We start from the raw sequence: 17,836 nt of genomic DNA, 5'->3' as shown, positions 1-17,836 counted from the left end.
GACTCTTCATTGTTATATCTTTCCAGCTAATTCCCAGGGTGTCAATCTAGATGGCTCCAAACCTCATGACTGAGTAGTCAGTTTAGATGCTGCATTTGACAGGAGTGTCATACCCATCTCCATATGTCCTCTATGGTTTAGACTGATCCAAAGAGATCGTAACAGAAAGTCAAACCCACCTTCCATAAATTCAGAATTGTTTTTACTGTTGTTTGCTATGCAAGCAGTCATGTTGTCAGGTCACTACACTTGAAAACCTATTGTTCCAGCACCTGTGTCTCTGTGGAACCTTGGAGCTGGAGGAGCTGCCTCACTATGTTTTATTCTGCTCTCTTCACATGGACCCTTGATACCAATTTCTTGCAGCTATCTTTGTTAACTTTGATCTGTGTTTGGAGGCAGAGAAAATTATTTTCCTTCTAGTAGCTATTGACCTACCTGTATGTCACTTTCATGATTTCATTGTACGCTTTAGCTTCTACAAAAACTCAAGCTAATGTTGTGCTTGAGACTCAACTTGTGGCTCAACTGGTGTTTTTATTTTGGGTTTTGTTTCTGTTCTTGGGGAATTAGGAAATTTTATGTTTGATCAATTGCAATAAATTACTACTAGTAGTAGTACTATTAGTACTATACAAATTAGCTGCTCTTTGTAGTTTATTATGCACTTTGGAATGTAGGCTTTAATGAGAAAGTATATGCAACTGTTGATCTATACCAGGGGTCTGCAACCTGCGGCTCTCCAGATGCTCATGAACTACAATTCCCATCAGCCCCTGCCAGCAAGGCCAATTGGCCATGCTAACAGGGGCTGATGGGAATTGTAGTTCATGAACATCTGGAGAGCCGCAGGTTGCAGCCCCATGATCTATACTTTCCAGTGATTTCCCATCTGGCAGTTGAACTGTCTTTACTAGTGGAGTTCGGAAGGCAAGATTTTGTGTGTCTTCAACCTTTCCTGGGAATCCCCCCCTACAGGGGAGGGGTGAAAAGCGGCGCCCGGCTCAGGCCGGGTCACCAAAAGTGTACTCCCTGCCCAAGTGGAGACTGCAGGGAATCCACACGGCCAGCTGGTGCCGGCCGCAGACTGGGCCATCCCCTCCCCTGTAGGGGGGGTTAAAAGTGGTGCCTGGCTCGGCTGAGGCCACCGAAGCCACCCTCCGCAGGTGCGGAGGGAATACCATAGCTGGCCCGCTGACCGACGAAGAGAAAGGAGAGGCCCCAGTAAGTCCCAAATCCATGAGCTTTATTCTGCTGGAAACACAACTTGCATGAGCAGGTAAGGTCGACAGATCCAAGTCGTCCAAATAGTCAACCAACGAGCACCTTTAAAGTCTCAGTTCGCCCCTCCTGTCTTCTGGTGACGCTAGCCTTTTCCAAGTGTGGCTCCCTTTCCCCTTCTGCCCTTACTGGGGTGGCATCAGCTGGTTTCGCTCCTCCCCAACCCGAGCAGCAACCACATCTCATGGTAATTCACAGACATCTTTAGTTGTAACTTCATAACTTGGTGAGGAAAAAGAAAATGACTGAAAAAGAAAAAAATGTAATGGAAATAATCATAGGGTGTTGTGGGTTTTCCGTGCTATATGGCCATGTCCCAGTACCATTTTCAGATCCTCTGAAGATGCCAGTCACAGATGCAGGCGAAACATCAGGAAAAATGCTACTGGAACACATACTTAAAAATAAGGGCGGGGGGGGGGGGGTTGGAAAGATAACGTGAGCAGGACTTTGCCTTATTAACACTTGTGTCTGTTCTCCCCCTAGGGTTGCCAGCCTGAAATTTATCAGTGTGGGAAAGGGGGGCCCTCCAGTGATATTGTGATATTGCTAGCGAAGCAGTGATTTCACCTCTGGTATGACTTAGAAATGACAGCAGTGCATGGAGCAGTACTCTCGTATTTGTCCCAAGCTCTACAGATTACCACTAGAACATCTTCACTACAAAATGACATCAGTTCTGGGTTACAACAGAACTGATATCACTATGTCACTCCCACACCCCTGCAATGGAGAATGAAGGCTGCCAGTAAGAGATTTCCTTTCAGTCCAGGAAAACTGGCATCCGTTCCTCCTCTGATCTCCTCATATGCCCAAGAAGTCTGCGACTTTAATATAACCTACATGCTTGACCTTTAGAATGAGAAATTTATGAGGCAGGTCCAAAAAGTTTTAAAACTTCTTTGGAAAAGTACAATAGTAAATGTTTACTTATTACTTTATTTTCTATCTCATTTTTGGGTCAATTTTTTTAGTTCTCTTCTTACCCTGAAATTTTCTGTCACAGTAAGGAGCTTTGCATGCAGACAGTTTTACTATTAAATATTAAATAAAGTAAATTAAGCTTGAAAAATCACCTCAAGCTATTTTCCTTTCTAGGCTTTCAATGCATATAACAGAATAGTGACACATTGCGGCCAGATCTCATCAGCTGGATGTGTCTTATGAGTTCACTGCATGCCAAGATTTTAAGACCTCAGTATTCCTTGTGTCTTCACTACTTGCCTGGCCAACAGGAGAGATGCCAATAATCAGGGAAATTGGTGGGCTACTTGATAGGAGATATATTGATACTATTGACCTCAGCATACCTTTGGGCTGTCTTTCTGGGCTGGGATTGGAAGGCACCACTTTTCAATGGTTCCAGGCCTACCTGAAGGGTAGGTTTCAGAATGTGGTGCTGACAAACTACTACTGAGCCCCTTGGCCTTTGGCCTGTGTGGGTCTCATAAAGCTCATCTTTTCTCTTATGAAACCACTGGATGAGGTTATTCAGAGAGTAAAGAATAAACTGCTCGTAAAAGATGAGCAATGTGTATTTAAGAGAATTCCTTTGTATAACTCTGTAAGCCCTGTTAAGCTGATGTTGAGAGTGGGGTTGACATGTCCCCAGAGTTGGGATCCAGCAGGTTCTCAGAGGTTCCCGAGAGTAGGTTACTAATTATTTTTGTGTGCCAAGAGGGGGTTACTAATTGGTGATTTTGCCACGTGATTTTTGCATTAGTTACGCCCTTCCTCTCAGCAGTAGCACGCAGAACTTGAAGCAGTCTAGCAGGAGGTGCACCCGCCCAAGGACTGGCGCAGCGGCTGCGTCCTTTGCCACAGCCTCGCCCAGGAATGCCTGGCCATGCCCCCGTTGTGCCCTGCCCAGCCCCATTGGCGCTACGCCACAGTTTGAATCCCACCACCATGGGAACCTGTTACTAAAATTTTTGGATCCCACCACTGCATGTCCCCCTGTGGTCTTGGAAGTGAGAGGGGCACAGTTTTGCTCAACATCCCGATCCTTCTCCTACTCTCCAGTCTTCCTTCTTTCTGTATCAGGATTAAAGGTCTGGCATGGCTTCCTATGCTTGCTTCCTCCCTCTTATAAAGGCCTCCCCCCAGTATGCACAAACTTGATAGGCTGCCTTGGCCTTCTCCCTGTTTGCCCTGCAGGATGTGCCTTCTGAATGTCTATCTATCAAGTAGTACTGCTCATACAAGACCTGTCTTTTGAGCTGCTATCTATCTAGTAGCATGGCTCATACAGCTATAGCTTTGATCAGAAAATGATCTTCTGAATTTCAACAGTTGCTGCAGCTGTTTCCAGCCTACCTGCCAGATGTATGATTAATTTGGTATAAAAGAACCTGAGAGCCTGGTTGTGTCATGTTGTGGGCTCAACTGATCACTTGAATGGTGGTGATTGGCCCCCAGGCCACTCCACCTGGCTCTATCTTGTGCAGAACAATAATTGGGATGTTACAGAGCCTGCTTTAAGGTTGAGGCCTCAGTGAGGTCTTGGAGTCTCTGGCTGAGCTGAAGCAGTTGCCAGTCTGCCAACTCTCAACAGCTAAGTCTGAGTCCCAGTGGGTTCAATCCAAAAGCAGTTTTTCACAGGTGAGCAAGGTGAAGAGGGAGTCCCCTTTAACTACCAATAGAGCCATGCTGGGGATCATGTGAAACAGAGGCTGCAATTAGAAGGGAAATTGGAAGGATTCCAATTCACTGGACTTATTTTATTTTTAACTACCACCAAGAACCTAAGTTCCTAAATGACATTTTCTTCAAAAGCTGCTGAGCTCTCTGTATCTGCTGAAAACATTTCTCAGTACATTCTGATCTCTTCATTCCCCAAAATAGACTATATTAACTCAGTTCTTCTTTTCTTTCTGAAGTGTCCTAGCCTGACATGTATGAGAGATGCTGTCAGCTCTTTTTCTCACCTGTCTCTTTCTAAATGATATTGTCATCCTTGAGCAGGTTTGGGGGAGGGGGGTTGCCAGTTGTTACTATCAAGACACATTTCAATTATTTCCATTTAATACCAAGGTTAAATGAAAGAATGATTCTGCCTGTTTGCCTAAAATAGGGTTGAGCTTGAAGTGTTATTAATATTTGACTCATTTTATTTGGCAAAAATTGTGTTAACAATTATTTTATATTATTATATATTGCAGGATAATTTATCAATTTTGAAGTTGTTGCCACTAATTTCCTATCTGTAACTCCTTTCCATCTCCAAATTGGGAGGAAATTCTCAGGGCTTCCCCAACCCATTTTATTCGGAGTAGAGAAAGCTCCTGGTTTTTCAGGCAATGAAAGATACAGCATATTCCCTGTTCTGACTCCTCCCCTTCCCATCCAATTCGGATAAAGTTATCTGGGATTGAGTCCTCCCTACCAAGCTGCAGATTGAGAGGAGAGAGCATTCCTGTTTTGAAGGCCATGAAAATTCTGCCTTGTAAAGCAAGCACACAGGGGCATTTTTTGCCTCCATTGGAATACTGATAAGATAGGGAGAGTGCCAAAGATAGGGAGAGTGCCAGATTTTTGAAACATATTTTCAGCTGTGTGGGATTCACTTCAGCATTTTCCTTGTAGCTCCTACGTAACAGTCACTGGCCGCTTCTCCATAGCAGAGATTTTCCATGTAACTCTTGTTGCTGCAGCAAATGCAGGGTCATTTGCTGTCACAACAAAGCATCTTCACAGCAGTTTCCCCACATTTTTCTAATCTCAGTCTTCTTTGGCTGCCATTCTTCCCATCCCTGCCATTCTCTCTATCCCTGCTGCTGTTTGGGGGTGAGTTCATTGAAATATTATGGCCATTTTAAAACAATCTGTGTCTTCATCTGAATTACCAGTTCCTTTTAAAAAAAAGAATGTATGCATCTCCCCTATGAAAAGGGCTACAGAATTACTTCTTTAAAAAAATAAATATTTTAAAGCCTTAAAACATCCATGTAGTGGCACAGATAGAGAAAATGGCATCCACAAGATGCTGAGGAATGTTACACTAGTGTGGCTAATGTACACAGTTCATTCGATTTCACTTGATAGCACTAAAAGTTGGAAAAAAGCAAGTTTGAAAAACAGTGTTTTGAGGTGACTATGAATATTGAATTCAGATTTCACAGGCATCATTCCAGCTCCTTTTTCTGGGGTTTCGTGCTTACAAAAGATGGGGAAAATTACAAAGGGTTCCCAGGTGCCCACTATTGATGGGCAATCTCCCCAGGATTCCTTGTGCCACCTGCCAACACCCAGTTGTTCAACGGGGGGAAAGAAGCAAGCAAAAAGGGGCAACCAGCAATCTTCACCCAGCCAAAAGAGTGGGAACAATCTCCATCTGTGCACAGTGACATCATTTCTGGCATGATACAGAAACCACAGTTTTGGGGGAAGTGCTAGAGTGTCCCCTCAGTGAAATTCCAGCACTTCCGTATCATGCCAGAAGTGACATCATCACACACAGATATAGATTGTTGCCCCCTGTACCCACCTTCCAACAGCTCCCTCTAGTTCCTAGAAATAAAGACAGCCCTTTCTTTATCTGCACATCTGTTACATTCTTTATCGTCACTTGATCACTTGATCATTCAGTATCCAGCAGCTGAATAGTGGACTTACTTCATCAAAGAAAGTACTGTGAATGTAATGATGTGAGTTGATACAAAAGTTCTTTCTGTGATATTCGCTCTCTGATGGCTCATTTTCCCAGATTGCAGCCTGCTCGGGCTCTGTTACATGTTATAAGAGAGTAGCCTACCCACCTTGCACAGTTTTTGTAACATGTAAAAGAGCCATGAGTGTCCTCTGTCAACAATTTTATCTATGAAGATGGACTGGCCATTCAGTTTACAGGGAAAGCTTCTGGTGGGCCACTGGAAACTCAGGAGCAAGCAGAGTCTAGGCCAGTAGCTTTGCTTCCACTGCTGGAACCACACAAATTTGGCCTGAGGTGCCAACCATGTTTGTGGACTCACCCATTGCCTTGACCTGCTTCACTTATCGTGCAGAGAACACCACTCACTCTGGCTTGCTCCTGGTCACTTTAAATTTTCAGTCTGCCCTTGACCACTCTCCTTGTTTTCCAGATTTAAGTTCTATATTCATGTGAAAAGTATGGACTTAAAAAAAAATTCCTGTAAGGGACTCAGAGTAGCTTAAGGCAGGCAGTATTCATATTATTAATGATATTGCAAAGGAGCAAAGGGGACAATATGTATTAATATTAATATTTACATAATGGTTTTTGTAAGTGTTCATTGTGCTCAGTAACCATTGCAGTAGTCTTGTAGGATAAGCCAAATCAAATTAATTATCCACACATTACAGATAGAGAACTAAAAATGTGTGTGTGTGTGTGTGTGTGTGTGTGTGTGTGTGTGTGTGTGTGTGTGTGAGAGAGAGAGAGAGAGAGAGAGAGAGAGAGAGAGCTTTCAAAGGCTACTCAGTGACTGCTGATCTCAGATCTTCCTACCTTTCTATTCATGCTTTAAATCAGTACTTATTAGCATCGGTTATAAGCAAAGTATATTGCACTGCACTGCAGCTGTAAGCACAAAACTACCTAGCATTATGGTTCATAACCTTTATTCCTATACTGCCCTTAACTGCATGACATGAACATCAAATATCCCTTTATTATATTTATTAAAATGTTTATATGCCATCATTCCAACCAACCAATGTAGCTCAAAGAAGCTTATCAAAAATCATACCACAATTAAAATTAAAAACGGACAAGAAAAAACACCTGTACATCATACCCTAACAATAGTACCCTTATGAAATTAACTGCCCATCTGAAAAGAATGGCTTCATATTTCTTACAGAAGTAACAAGGGCCCTGCCACACTCCCAGGGAACGTGCTCTATGATACAGAAATGATTCTGTGCTAAGGCAAAATGGTCAAAGTTATCCTGAGTGTAAAGAAATCCCAAATACTCTCATTTGTCCCCAATTCTGGTTTTCCTCCCAAGATTTGTAGACTGTGACCTGGGAGGCTCTTTAGAATCATTGCTCTGACATTTCTTAAAATATTTCAATTATTTATTTCAGCAGTTATACCCCACATTGTCTCTTGGCTCAGCAGTGACATAGTGGTTAAGAGCAGGTGCATTGTAATCTGGAGGAACTGGGTTTGATTCTCCCCTCTGCCGCTTGAGCTTTGGAGGCTTATTTGGGGAATTCAGATTACCCTGTGCACTCCCACACACGCCAGCTGAGTAACCTTGGGCTAGTCACAGCTTTTCAGAGCTCTCTCAGCCTCACCCACCTCACAGGGCAGAAGGGCAAGGAGATTGTAAGTCCCTTTGAGTCTCTCACAGGAGAGAAAGGGGGGATATAAATCCAAACTACTACTACTCTTCCTCTTCCTCTTCCTCTTCCTCTTCTTGGCAGCATTCAAATCAAGACTAAAACATTATTTTTTTAAAAAAAATAACCCCACAAATACTTTCCTCCTAGGGTTTCCAAGGTCCAGGTGTGTCCTGTAGTTCTCCTGGAATTGCATCTCCAAATTACAGAAAAAAGTTCCCTTGGAGAAAATGGCAGCCCTTGAGGTTGGGCTCTATAGCATCTCTTCCCTGCTGAGCTTCCTTCCCAAATCTCCAGGAATTTCCCAGCCTGCTACTGGAAATTCTGTTTCATCCCCTAAAAGATGCCGACTTTTCATACTCCATCAAAAGTCCTGGCAAGCAAGCAAGCCTTGCAGTAGCTCTGAAAGATCTCCAGCGAAGGCATTCCTTCATCCACTTCTTCAGGGAGTTCATTCCACAGTGTGGTAGCCATGATGGGAAAATTTTGAATTCAGGTCAATACCAGATGAGTCACGCTGTGCGGGAGAAAAGCCAGCAAAGGACAGCTAAGAACTGAAGTTGGTGCACAGCAATATATGGGAGGAGACAGCCCTTCGGATACATGGGCCCCAGAATATAAGCAACCTTTATCTTGTAATTTAGGTATGATTGGAGTGCTTATGGTAATAACAATGAAGCTAATTGTGTCTGGGTCTGGTCTGTGCTTGGCTGACAGACTTTCTGGGAACCTTATGGTACCTTCAGTTCCATAACAGAATGAAGGCAGAATGGCAGTGCAATGGATAAGGAAATATAGTCCTGGAGCTGAGTTGAGTCTATATGGGAAAACGGGAGGAAGATGTATAACTAGTGGGTGCTGCTGTTGGAAATCAGAGTGATTGGACTCTAGTTATTTATTCTAGGGAACTTTACTCTTTAACTCTTTACCCTTTCACTGTTGCAACTGCTTTAAGATCTGCGATGGAGGCTGAGATGAAGTCATCTTAGAAATCTTTTAAAATTGGTTCTTTAAATAAGTGTGTTGGTTCCTTAAAATACCCAAGGTTTGCACCTTGTTTTAAATGTACAAAGCAAGGCTAAGTAGTCTGGGAATAAGAACAGCCTAGGCCTAATTCACTAGTAATAAGTCATTATGTCCCAGTTATCTGAAAGAATGGCAGACATATTTTAAACACCATATTTACTTGAAAAAAATATGATCCTGAATGTAAGACTTGAAAGAAGATCCCTTTAAAATGTTATACATTAAAAATGCAAGGTCCACCATTAAAAATGGACATAACTGTACCTTGCATGCAGATGTGGAACATCCCTCCCTGTTGGTACCATTTGAGTAAAAACTGTTAAGTAAATTAAGAGGCTGACCCAAATATGCTATCTTTCCTTGAGATATAGGAAGTATTTTCTTGGACCAGACCAAGGTCCACCATATTCAGCATTCTTTATAAGAACTGCTAAAACTTGCTGATCCACTGACCAGTGGTTTAACAGCAGTCTACAGCCTTTCGTTCCATCCACACTATTCACTGTTGTTCACCCATCATTTCTAGTCATCAGAGGCATAACGAGGGAAAACTCTGCCTGGGGCACACGCGGCACGTACTTGTGCCTCCCCTGTCGCTAGCATCTGCTCCACCCCAGGAATGCCCCTCTCCGCAGCTCCTTGGCCATTCCTCCGCCGGGTTGCTCCACTCGAGTGATGGCCACGCTTCCCTGACTCCTGTCCCATTGGTGCTACACCTCTGCTAGTTATATTTGGCACATGATGAGGCCTGTGAGTTCATCCCTTCATTTGGAAAGAATTTTATAAGTTGACAGGCTCATTAGTGGCTTCATTAGGATTAGCATGTAGCACTTATAAATGCAATTACTTTCTGAGAGCAAGATAGTTTAGAGAAGATTTAATATGCTGAAATGTTTTTTAAAAAATAATTTAAATAGAACAAAAGAAAGAAACTGATAGTTCTAAAGTCTTTGTGTTATTATTGGTATAAAAATATGGAATTTTATACTCTTCTTCCTCCCACCTTGCTTTCTTTAAAAAATATGCAAAATATTCTTTAATTTGTAGTCCATGCACAAAATGTGCTATCATTTTTCTTCAGTTGCATAAATACTGTGGCTTCATAATAATAATTTTTGTGTTGCTCTTTACTTTAAAAATGCTGCCATCAAGTGGTCTGTCTATGTATAAAACAGTATTATTTTATAGAGTTTAACAGGTATAATTCATAAAAGAGTCTATAGAGGAAATTGCAGTATAAAATCTTAGTAATAGTTTGGAAAACTGTCTTTTAACTTGCTTTGTGCTGCGCAAAGGATTTATTTCCTCAGTATCACCAACCTCCAGAATAAATAAGAAATTCAAAGTACCTTTAAAAATCAGATATACATACACATGTATATCTCCTGTATAACATTACAAATAAAATGAGTCTCACCTCCCTTAGCTACAGAGAAGAAAATCCTAACTTGGTAACATATATATGGATCGGAACTATAAACTGGCAACATATCTGAAAACATCTATGAAGTATAATCAATCTGAAAATGTTTCAGTCTCTCACAATATCCATTTTTGTTCTTATGAATTTGTTAACAAATTATTGATGGGATTTAGCCAATCTCATTAATTTCTCCACTTTACTGTATACAATTAGGGTTGCCAACCTCCAGGTAATGGCTCGAGATCTAACCAGGGTTGTTTGACATTGCTTTCCTCTGCATGTTGACCCCAATATTCCTAGGTGGTATACAATCACTAACCAGGGCCAACTCTGCTAGCTTGCAAAATCTGACAAGATCAGGCTAGACGGGGCCACCCAGATCAAAGCCTTGTGACGCAATAGCTTTTGGATAATAATGGTTGAGGGCTTCAAAAATTGGAGAGGGTTTATCAGGTTCTTGGCAGGCCACATTACATGGTCAGTGAACTGTGTTTGATCAATAGGTCACAAGGTTTGGGAGAGTTGTTTGCTTTTTTGAAAGGAATTTGTTTGTTGGTGTGTCTGTCACAAGTTGTACATGATTCAACTTTTTAAAATGAAAATCAGTACATCTCTAGAGAAAATGCCATTTTTCCTCAATTAACATTCCTGTTGGAAGTTGTTCTTTGTAGAGTGAAACATGGTTGCATAAGGTTGGTGGGCAGCAGGTAGGTGTGCCTATGTCTTCACTGCTGAGGAGTGACAAAATGTATCACCTCTCCTGCAACTTTTGAAGTACACCTTCTGGGGTTCTGCAGTTGGTTAGACTTACTTTCTACTTTCCAGGGTGTGAACAACTCCACACTATACAACTCTGACACAAGAGCTCTTTTGATGTCTATTAAATGCAAATAAAAGTTATCACCGGTATCCTATCAGACTAGCTTCTTGTGGGGTATGAATTTGCTGGTGTTGTAAAATTTCTGATAATTTTATTAATGTTTTGACTAAGCAATGATCTCCCAGTTCACCCTGTCATTGATTTTATTTTAGTCAGAATTAACTTGCAGTTCCACTAGCTTCTTTCAAGTTTACCTTCTTGAAACAGGAGTATTCTCCCATCTCGGACAACCATCACCACGTGTCAGGATGCCATTACTAAGGGGAGGGGGAAGCCGTGGGGAAGAGCTTTGCTTTTTGCTTTGCAGGTGCTTATCTGGTCCTTGTCCTTGAAGCTCTGTGGTTGAAAAACTCCCAGACTCTTACTATTGCTTTGGTTCCCATGGGTGAGTGAGGGGGATTACTGCAACATGTTATCAACAGTTTTTGTGCCTTCTCACCAGAACTGTCTTTTGCTGTTGCTCTCATGTCTTCAATAAAATCATTGAACCCATCAAGCAAGTTATTGTCTGAACAGGGAGTTTGACATTACACCTCCCACCCACGCCCCCCACCCCCCCGGCCTTGTGTCCGAGGTTGCTGGACAAACGTAAAACTAGTCATTTGATGTTGATATATATAATGCTTTGGTTTGTGTTTATCAAGTTCTGAATAGATTTCTGTCTGAAAGTATTTCCATCTTTACTCTTACAAAAAAACCCTAATTGTATGAAAATTTCTACAACTTTTGCATTGATGAAGCATGTGTAAAACTATTGTTTTCTCCATAAGGGTTGCATTGTTGGATTTGACATTGCTCATGCTGTTGGGAATGTTGAACTGCACCTGCATGACTGGGGAGTAGACTTTGCCTGCTGGTGTTCATACAAGGTGAGCATATTTGTAGTGTTCCAAAGTGTGTACAATAACGACATTTTAGTGGATTCTGTAGAAACACATTCATAGTCCAAAAGTTTTGTTGAGGTTGTTAATGGTAGAAGTGATTGCAGATGCTGTTCTTTCTTGCTTTCCCTCTCCCCTGTCCTTTAACCCCCAGTAAGTGGATCTTGGATTAAGCAAGCTTTCTGGGAGAATGGGAAATATTATAGTATACCTTGAGCTAATGATGTCTTGTCAAATCAGTCTTCCTGCACCATCAAAAGTATTCAGATTTTTCTTCTCTATGGGTGAATTTCACTATACTATCAGATGCTGTACCCCAAGGATTGCACCATTGGGCACTCTGATATACAGTTGTCCAGTCAATATCTAGCAAGGAGTTTGCCAGTCACAACCTGGATCCAAAATTCTGGCCACTTTCCCCATGATCATCCAGGTAACTTTAGGTATATAAGAAGGGCAATACAAGCCCTTCCACTTTGTAGATGGTTCTCTCGATGTCTCCTGCTTACTAAATAAACTGATACTGGATCCCTCCTCAGACAGCTAGAGAATGATTTTATTGTATTTTTTTACTTGCTTTTTGGGGCTTAGTTTTTAAATCTTTGTTGGGGGAGATACAGAAATTTGCAGGTTGAGTACTTTCCCTTACATTTCTTTCTGTACTTTGAATCACTATGTCTGTTTTATATACACATTGGAATGGTTCCAGTTGGACCCCAGGACTTACATGCAGTCTGTATATGTATGAAAGGTATTTTGACAACCCCATTAATATTAGGCTTGGCAATTCAACTCAGATTCAGGCCGAAGTCAAGAAGCCCAAAACCAAGCTGGATACAAATTCGTTTGATGCCTGAATTGCGATTCAGGCATTCAAATGAATTATTGGGATTGGGAGTAGGTGGGCCTCATGGGCTCCCTTTAACAATGAAAGCAGTGTTGTTTGTTTGCCTAAATTCAACATGGATTGTGGGGGGGGGGATTCAAAGAGAGCTCTCCCTTTAAATCCTCCCCAATCCATGCTGAATTTAGGCAATCAAAACAATGCTGCTTTCAAAGCTGCTTTCCGTTCCCTTCTCTCCCCTTCTCCTGCTTGCCATCCTCACTTTCCTCTCCCAGTGCCCCTGCTTGCTACCACCCTCCACTCATGGGCATTTGGAAAGATGGAGAAACTTGCTTGAAAAGCATGGATCCTCATGGATCCTCCTGATTTTCCCACTTGGTCACCCCAAAATCACCACCACTTAATAGCTCATGCCCCTAGCCACATGTATGAACACAACAATCATGCATTCCATGGTCTGTGGTGCCACAGTGGTGCAAAAACCTGCTTAAAACATGGGTCCTCATGGATCCTCATGATTTTTACACTGTCAGCCCCACATCACTATCACATCACAGCCCGAGCCCTTAGTCATATGTCTGAACACAACAATCATGCATTCCATGCTCCGTGGCACCGCAGTGGTGCAAAATAGCAATGGGAGGTGTGGAATGTTGTTATGCCCAGCTGGCTCTGTGGTAGAGATTTCAATGGCAGAATATAATTATGAAGCAAGGTGGAAAAAAATATTAAAACAAATAAAAGAATGGGATAAGAAGACCTTATCGATCACAGAAAAAATCAAAGCATTAAAAATGTGTATAATGCCGAAAATGTTTTATCTATTTCGAACTCTTCCTTTGGAAATTAAGAAGAAGCAATTCGAGGAATGGGATAGAAAGCTGAAAGCTTGGGTGTTTAATAATTAAAACCCAAGAATTATGAATAAGATTATATATATGACAAAAAATTCTTTAGGTTGAGGGATTCCAAAAATGCAAGAATATTATGAAGCATTCCAGATTAAGAGTCTGATGCATATAAACGAGGATAATGTCGAAAAATGGGTTAAGTTTGAAAATGAAATAAACGAAGGAGTTGGTGTCCATGGTATCTTTAATAAAGAGCTGAAGAAAGGAAATCAAAGAGCAATAGGACCAAGAAAGGTCTTGCTTGATATATGGGAAAAATGGAGAGGTAACTGGATGCCTGGCACCCTGGATGTGGCACCTTTGGGAAGTGTGGCTGGCAAAGAAGAAAAAAAGTAATAAAAATATTGAAAAGAAAAGGAATTCAAACTGTGGCAAATTTGATTAGGGAAGAAGGAGAAATTATGACACTACAAAATTTTATAGAGATAGGAGGAAATGAGAACTGGTTGGTTTTGAGAGGCATTTGGGAAAGGATAACGGTTTCATGGATAAAAGGAGAATGTATAATGTTGAAATGTCTGAAACTGTATGAAAAATGTTAAGGGAAAATTCTAGGGCATATGTACAAATATATGGTAGATGATAAGGAATTCATGATAAGAACATTGAATCAAAAATGGGAGAAGGAAGGATTTCTAGACATTGGTAAAACTGAAAAACTAATAGACAATTGGAAAAATATAAAGATCGAGAAATATATGGAGTTAGAAAGAAAAGTGATATTAAAATGGTATAGAACACCAAAACAACTAGCATATATGGTAAAAGGACTTAGTTCCAAATGCTGGCACTGTGGTGACCAAGAGGCATATTATAGCCATATGTGGGTAGAATGTGCAGAAGTAAAAAATTTTTGGACAATTGTATTGTTATATATCGAGAAACTGGTGAAGATTAATATTGATTAAATAATGACTTAATGTTCATGGGTGTAATGGAAGACAGAAGGGTGGATTATGTCAGGAGCTGAAAGTATAACAGCTGCATGGCAAAACCCTTGATTGCCTTAATGGACTGCTGAAGGACTAACTACAGTCACCTGTTAGCAGTCAGCCAAAGGGAATGACTAAGCATGATTGCATCAGCTACCTGTATAAGCGTCATGTGACCTTTGACTGTACTAGCCATAGGCTAATGAATGTATCATAATGTATATAAGTAAGCTAACTCAGTTAAGCATGTTCCTTGCTGGGGACAGGACCTAAGCCGAAGGCTCTGTCCGTTTAAACTGTATATATTGTATCAATGCCAATACATCCTTTCTTTGAGTGAACTCCCTGGCTCCAGTGGTTATTGCCGCACTCTGTGTATGCTCAGTTGCGCCTACGCTGTCAACTCGTGTCAGATTAAATATAGTTATATGTATAAAATAATGATTAAAGCACCCCATGCAACAATAGCCTTGGGCTGGAAAGAAAATAAAAAATGGACATTTCAGAAATGGCTAGAATATATCTGGGAACAAGTGACACTTGATATTTTCGATATATTAACCAAAAATAAGACGTGGCAAGATAAACAGAATGAAATTTTGAAGATATGGATAATATATGTGGACTGGATGAAAGAAGCTCGAGTCAATGAAGAAATATGTGAGAAGAGGCTACAGAGAATGAACTTACTGCTGTTTGTGTGACAAAACTATGAGGAAGATGGAATGGGGGGAGGGAGAAAAGGGGAAAATGTATTGTTTGAAAATGCAATGAAGAAGGAAATTATTATAAACTGTAAAATTCAAATGATACAATAAAAATTTAAAAAGAGATTTCAATGGGAGGGGCTCTGCTGGGAGTCTTGCTGTGGGTAGGGGCACCACATTTCCCTCAGGACTGCTGGTGAGTCCTTCAACTTTGCTGAAGTTTGCATGGGAGGGGCAAATGTTGAGGGCACCCAATTGAAGGTGAAGCTGATGCCCACAGAACGAGTGCCCAGCAATCCAAACTTCAGCAAAGTTGGCTGGTTCCTTTGAGGAGACTCAAAGCAGCCCTGCAGGAAATTTGGTACCCAGAACAAATTATCTACCCAGAACAAAACCCATACCACAGCTCCCAATAAAATCTTCAGCACAGAGCCAGCTGGGAATAACAGCAAGCCCAGTGAAGTCTATGGTGGGAAAAAAACAATTACTTTTTTGGGTATATATTTGTGTATACCAAATCTATGGTGGGGGGGGGGGAGTTAATTTTTCAGGAATATATTTGGGTATACCGAAACAGGGATTCGGCTAATTCAGCCATACCGGTAATTTTACAACCAAATCAAGCCAAATCTGAATTTTCCCAAAAAAATTTGATATTGCTCAAGTTTAAATAAAATAACTCAGGAAAAGTACTTCCATCAGGTATCATGTACCCAATTAAAAGGGTTTTTTAAAAAATAAAATGCACATACTTTCAAAAGATGTTGAAGATTTTGCAGTGGAAAGAATCATACTAATCTGGTACAGCTACTGAATAAAATACTTTGTCAATATTGCACAGATCTATGCAGCGTAAAAAATGAAGCTGGTTTTAAGATTGGGTCATAGTCACTGACATCATAGTCTATCAATACTTTCTGCAAAGAAAGAGGACACGTAGCTTCTGTATCCATGATGAAATCCATATTTTAAAATACTAATTTGTATTTTACAGTATCTAAATTCTGGAGCAGGTGGTCTAGCTGGTGCTTATATTCATGAGAAACATTCCCGGACTGTAAAACCAGCGTAAGTATCTTTTATTTATTTTTTTCAGAAAGATCCATTCTAATACTGAGAAGTTTTTCATTGGTTTGTTATTGCACATGTTGTTTTAGAGATATATGGAACTGAGAGACACCAAAACCAGAAAAGTTAATAGCAAGGAAATCTTATTCACTGTTAATTTTGCCAGGTTAACAGTATCTATAAAAATAACTGAAATGTTTTAGACATTTAGTTAAGAGCTATTAGTTCCTTATATTCAGAATCAGCATACAGAAAAGTATAATAGTAATGTCTAACTTTGGCAGTATGCATATATATTAAATACCAATACTTAGAAGTTTCTTGAAATGCATTGTGTGTGTACTTATTTTTTCTTATTAAATATTTTATTTTTTATAATTATAAACAGAGTAGAAAAAAGAAAAATAGGAACAATATCATAGACAGTTACAATTACATCAAAAGAAAAGGAAAAGGTATAAACATAATATAAACAAAACAATAAATGATGATGGCAACAGAGCATTGAATTGTGATTATCATTTATCAATAAATAAAATCAAAGAAATAATGTGCTTATTTATTGATTTATAATTTAAATGTAATAACCGCCCACCCCCAAAGGGCTCTGGGTGGTGTACAACACATTTAAAACTAACAAATAAACAGTTAAATAACATAAATGGCATTTTACCAAATAATATTAATATTGACAGTCGGTGAAAAAGAACCTGAGAAGGTCACTAAATAGCACTATTTGAAAATCGAGTTATAGAGCCTACGGCACAAACCAGCTGAGGTTGTCCCAGTGGTAGTTGGCACCCTGGGTACCATTCCAAAAATGCTAGGGCAGCACTTGAAACATCTTCAAATTGACAAAATCAATATATGTCAGATTCAGAAGGTAGTCCTGCTGGGATCTGCACAAATACTATGATGATACATTAGAACTTCTGAGGTCTCTGGGTGAGGCTTGAATGGCAATGAAAGGCCAACAATCAGCTAGAGAACTGGCAGCTATGATACCAAACAAAATTAAAAAGGTGAAGATCATCAGTCAAGGAGACAAGAATAACCTTGAGTTGACCAGAAAGTGAAGAAATTCCATTTCCAGGCATTACTAGAACTGTCTGAGGTTATTTTCAAATGACAGTCTGGTACATGACAATTATTTAAAAAAGGAATTTCATCAGAAGTCATAGAAGCCCAAGACTTGCCTATCCCCTCTTCCATCTGGATCCACAGATTTTAAAGGTATTAGAACTATTTAGCAAAACCTTTCCATAAATGTGTGTTAAACCAGAACATGTTAAATCACTGTGCATTGAGACGTAACTCTCCCTTCTTCCATCGCCTTGCAAGGCTCACTTAAAACCCCAAAATATATTCTCAAGTCAGAGCTTGACATCCCAGGTACCTGGTTATCATAGTGCCAAGTCTAAAGCTTAGTTAGCATTTCAGACCAGAACATCTTTTATTGTCTGGCATAAAAGTACAAATAGCTCAGAATTTGTGTTCTGAAACCTGGCTAAGACGGTAGTGGGGATTCGACCGGGGAGGTCGTCCCTCAAACCTGGTTAGTTTGTGTTCTGAAACC

General features: G+C 40.5%; 1 protein-coding gene across 2 annotated transcripts in view; it reads left to right on the top strand.

Moving 5' to 3' along the window:
• Positions 1–17,836, top strand: part of KYNU (kynureninase) — a 212,068-nt gene that overhangs the window by 151,377 nt on the left and 42,855 nt on the right. For both annotated transcript variants that reach the window (XM_048487143.1, XM_048487142.1), the window contains 2 exons: positions 11,688–11,786; positions 16,187–16,260. In XM_048487143.1, the coding sequence (XP_048343100.1) occupies positions 11,688–11,786; positions 16,187–16,260 (173 nt within the window). The remainder of the gene's footprint in view (positions 1–11,687; positions 11,787–16,186; positions 16,261–17,836) is intronic.

The sequence above is a fragment of the Sphaerodactylus townsendi genome, linkage group LG02 (assembly GCF_021028975.2).
Source record: "Sphaerodactylus townsendi isolate TG3544 linkage group LG02, MPM_Stown_v2.3, whole genome shotgun sequence".
Taxonomy (NCBI): Eukaryota; Metazoa; Chordata; class Lepidosauria; order Squamata; family Sphaerodactylidae; genus Sphaerodactylus; species Sphaerodactylus townsendi.
The sequence above is the reverse complement of the archived record's forward strand: the minus strand, read 5'-3'. Positions and strand labels throughout refer to the sequence as shown.